General features: G+C 51.4%; 1 protein-coding gene across 1 annotated transcript in view; it reads right to left on the reverse strand.

Moving 5' to 3' along the window:
- MVP (major vault protein) overlaps positions 1-3109 on the reverse strand; it is a 27635-nt gene that overhangs the window by 9884 nt on the left and 14642 nt on the right. The window contains exons 7-8 of the mRNA XM_011933651.1: positions 2594-2688; positions 1417-1695 (exon numbers count right to left, since the gene is read on the reverse strand). Of these exons, the coding sequence (XP_011789041.1) occupies positions 1417-1695; positions 2594-2688 (374 nt within the window). The remainder of the gene's footprint in view (positions 1-1416; positions 1696-2593; positions 2689-3109) is intronic.

Below are 3109 nucleotides of genomic sequence, written 5' to 3' on the forward strand. Positions count from 1 at the left end.
ATCTCGGCTCACTGCAACCTCCGCCTCCCGGGTTCAAGCGATTCTCCTGCCTCAGCCTCCAGAGAAGCTGGGTTTACAGGTGCCTGACACCATGCCCAGCTAACTGTTTTTTGTATTTTTAGTACAGAAGGGGTTTCGCCATGTTGGCCAAGATGGTTTCCAATTCCTGATCTCAAGTGATCCACCCGCATTGGACTCGCAAAGTGCTGGGATTACAAGTGTGAGCCACCGTGCCTAGCCTATTTCTACTTTTTCTGCCTCCTGTTTTTGCAAATAAAATATTCCAGAAACATGGCAGTACTCACTTGTTTACATACCGCCCATGCTGCTTTCCTGACATAACAGCAGAGTTGAAGAACTTCCACAGAAACGATGACTCACGGAGCCCAGAATATCTACCATCCAGCCCCCTTTACAGAATGAGTTTGGCAACTGCTGGTATTCCCACATATAGTTCAGAGAGGGGATGAGGTAGCAGGTGGGAGAGGGTAAACCAAGAGGTTTGTTTTACGAAAGATGACAAAGCAAAGTGCACACCAGAATATAAAAGATGTGAAGTATAGTCACTGCGTGATAGTTCAGTCCGCTACAGACTGCACATGGTGGTCCCGTAAGATTATAATGGAGCTCTTTTTTTTTTTTTTTGAGATAATCTCACTCTGTCGCCCAGGCTGGAGTGCAGTGGCACGATCTCGACTCACTGCAGGCTTGATCTCTGGGGTTCAAGCGATTCTTGTGCCTTAGCCTCCCGAGTAACTGGAATTACAGGTACCCAAAACCACACCCAGCTAATTTTTGTATTTTTAGTAGAAACAGGGTTTCCCCACGTTGACCAGGCTGGTCTTGAACTCTTGACCCCAAGTGATCCACCTGCCTTGGCCTCCCAAAGTGCTGGGATTACAGGCATGAGCCACTTGCTGGCCGATAATGAAGCTTTCATGCTGTGTTTTTACCTTACCTTTTCTATGGCTAGATACATAAGCACTTACCATTGTGTTCAGCTGCCTGCAGTATTCAGGACAGTCACATGCTGCACAGGTTGGCGGCCTAGGGGCAGGCTACACCATCTAGCTTAGGTGATAGTAGGCTGTGCCATCTAGGTTTGCATAAGTGCACTCTTTTGCACAAAGACAAAATTATCTAAGGACCATTTCTCAGACTGTATCCCCATCATTAAGTGGCACATGACTGTATCAGAGAGAGTTTCAGAGTCTCAGGCAGAGGGTAGCCAGGAGACCTTCCCAGAAGGGGAATTAACTTCAGGTCTGAGGGGTTAGAGGCTGCCAGGAACCAAACGGGTCAGTGTCTCAGGCGTGTAAGAACTAAGCCTGTAAAGGCACAGAAGGTGTTCCCAGAACGTGCCTCTGGAGGAGAAGGGAGAGAGGGTAGAGGGCCTCGTGCCACTAGAGGGCATACATCTCCCAGGACAGTCCTCTGTGGGGGGTGTAGGGACCTCACCTTGACCACACGCTTCTGCCCCAGCTGATTCTTGCCATCCGGTCCGACAGGGTCGAGAATCACACAGTAGTTGTGGGGGCCCAGGGTGGTGATGGGCACAACCCCTAGCACCTCCTCGTGGACATCTGGCACATGGGCCTCCGTGTCCTGCACCGTCACCAGCCACTCCTCCCCAGTGCGGCGGGACACTCCCCGGAAGTCCCGGAAGTTCCGCCGAGCCCGGAGGTGCAGGGCTGTCTGCAGAGCAAGGTGTGGGGTATTTGAGTGACCTGCCTCCAACTTCAGGGGATCTGCGAGCCAGATTGGCCACCAAACTCTCCCAATGCTCCCAGGTCTCAGGGACAATTTCTACCAATCCAGGGATTTTTTTTGAGTCGGAATCTCGCTCTTGTTGCCCAGGCTGGAGTGCAATGGTGCGATATCAGCTCACTGCAACTTCTACCTCCTGGGTTCAAGCGATTCTCCTGCCTCAGCCTCCTGAGCAGCTGAGATTACAGGCACATGACACCACACCCAGCTAATTTTTGTAATTTTAGTAGAGATGGGGTTTCACCATGTTGACCAGACTTGTCTCCAACTCCTGACCTCAGGTGATCCTCCTGCCTCAGCCCCCCAAAGTGCTGGGATTATAGGCGTGAGCCACCGTGCCCGGCTGACTTTGTTTTTTTTGAGACAGGGTCTTGCTCTGTTGCCCAGGCTGGAGTGCAGTGGCATGATCATGGCTCACTGCAACCTCCGCCTCTGGGGTTCAAGCGATTCTCCTGCCTCAGCCTCTGGAGTAACTGGGACTACAGGTGTGCTCCACTACACCCAGCTAATTTTTAAATTTTTTGTAGAGATGAGTTCTGTGTTGCTCAGGCTGATCTCAGACTCCTGATCTCAAGTGATCCTCCTGCCTCAGCCTTCCAAATTGTTGAGATTACAGATGTGAGCCACTGCATCCGGCCCCAGAAAGACTATTTAACTCTTCAGATGATCCAGAATACTCCTCAGGCAATCTGATCTCTGAATTTTTTTAAGTGACCCTAAAATTATTGCTTCTCTTTCACTCTCATGCCATTCTGCCACCATTCTCTGCCACTCAGAGGGTTCCCTAGCCCCAGGTCCCTTAAATCACAGCCCCAAAAGCACCAACCTTTTCCGTAAGGATCACGGCGTCCACCAAATCCAGAACCTCCTCAAACACCGCTGGGAGGTACGCCCCCACTGTGGTGACCAGCCATTCTTCCCCTGGGCCAAGAGTGGAGGGTAAGGGACAAGAGTCCCCCAGCCTGCTCCCCACCTGCCCTCCCCTACAGCCTAGACACGGGATTGACAGATTTCATAGGCAAAAAAACACCACTGACCCCAGGCTCAAGGTCCTGATTGCAGTCCTTTTAGTCCTTTTTTTTTTTTTGAGACGGAGTCTTGCTCTGTCATCCAGGCCAGAGTGCAGTGGTGCTATCACGGTTCACTGCAAGCTCCGCCTCCCGGGTTCATGCCATTCTCCTGCCTCAGCCTCCTGAGTAGCTGGGACTACAGGTGCCCGCCACCTCGCCTGGCTAATTTTTTTGTTTTTTTAGTAGAGATGGGGTTTCACTGTGTTAGCCAGGATGGTCTCGATCTCCTGACCTCGTGATCCGCCCGTCTTGGCCTCCCAAAGTGCTGGGAT

This window comes from Colobus angolensis, unplaced genomic scaffold (genome assembly GCF_000951035.1).
Source record: "Colobus angolensis palliatus isolate OR3802 unplaced genomic scaffold, Cang.pa_1.0 Scaffold128, whole genome shotgun sequence".
Classification (NCBI taxonomy): domain Eukaryota; kingdom Metazoa; phylum Chordata; class Mammalia; order Primates; family Cercopithecidae; genus Colobus; species Colobus angolensis.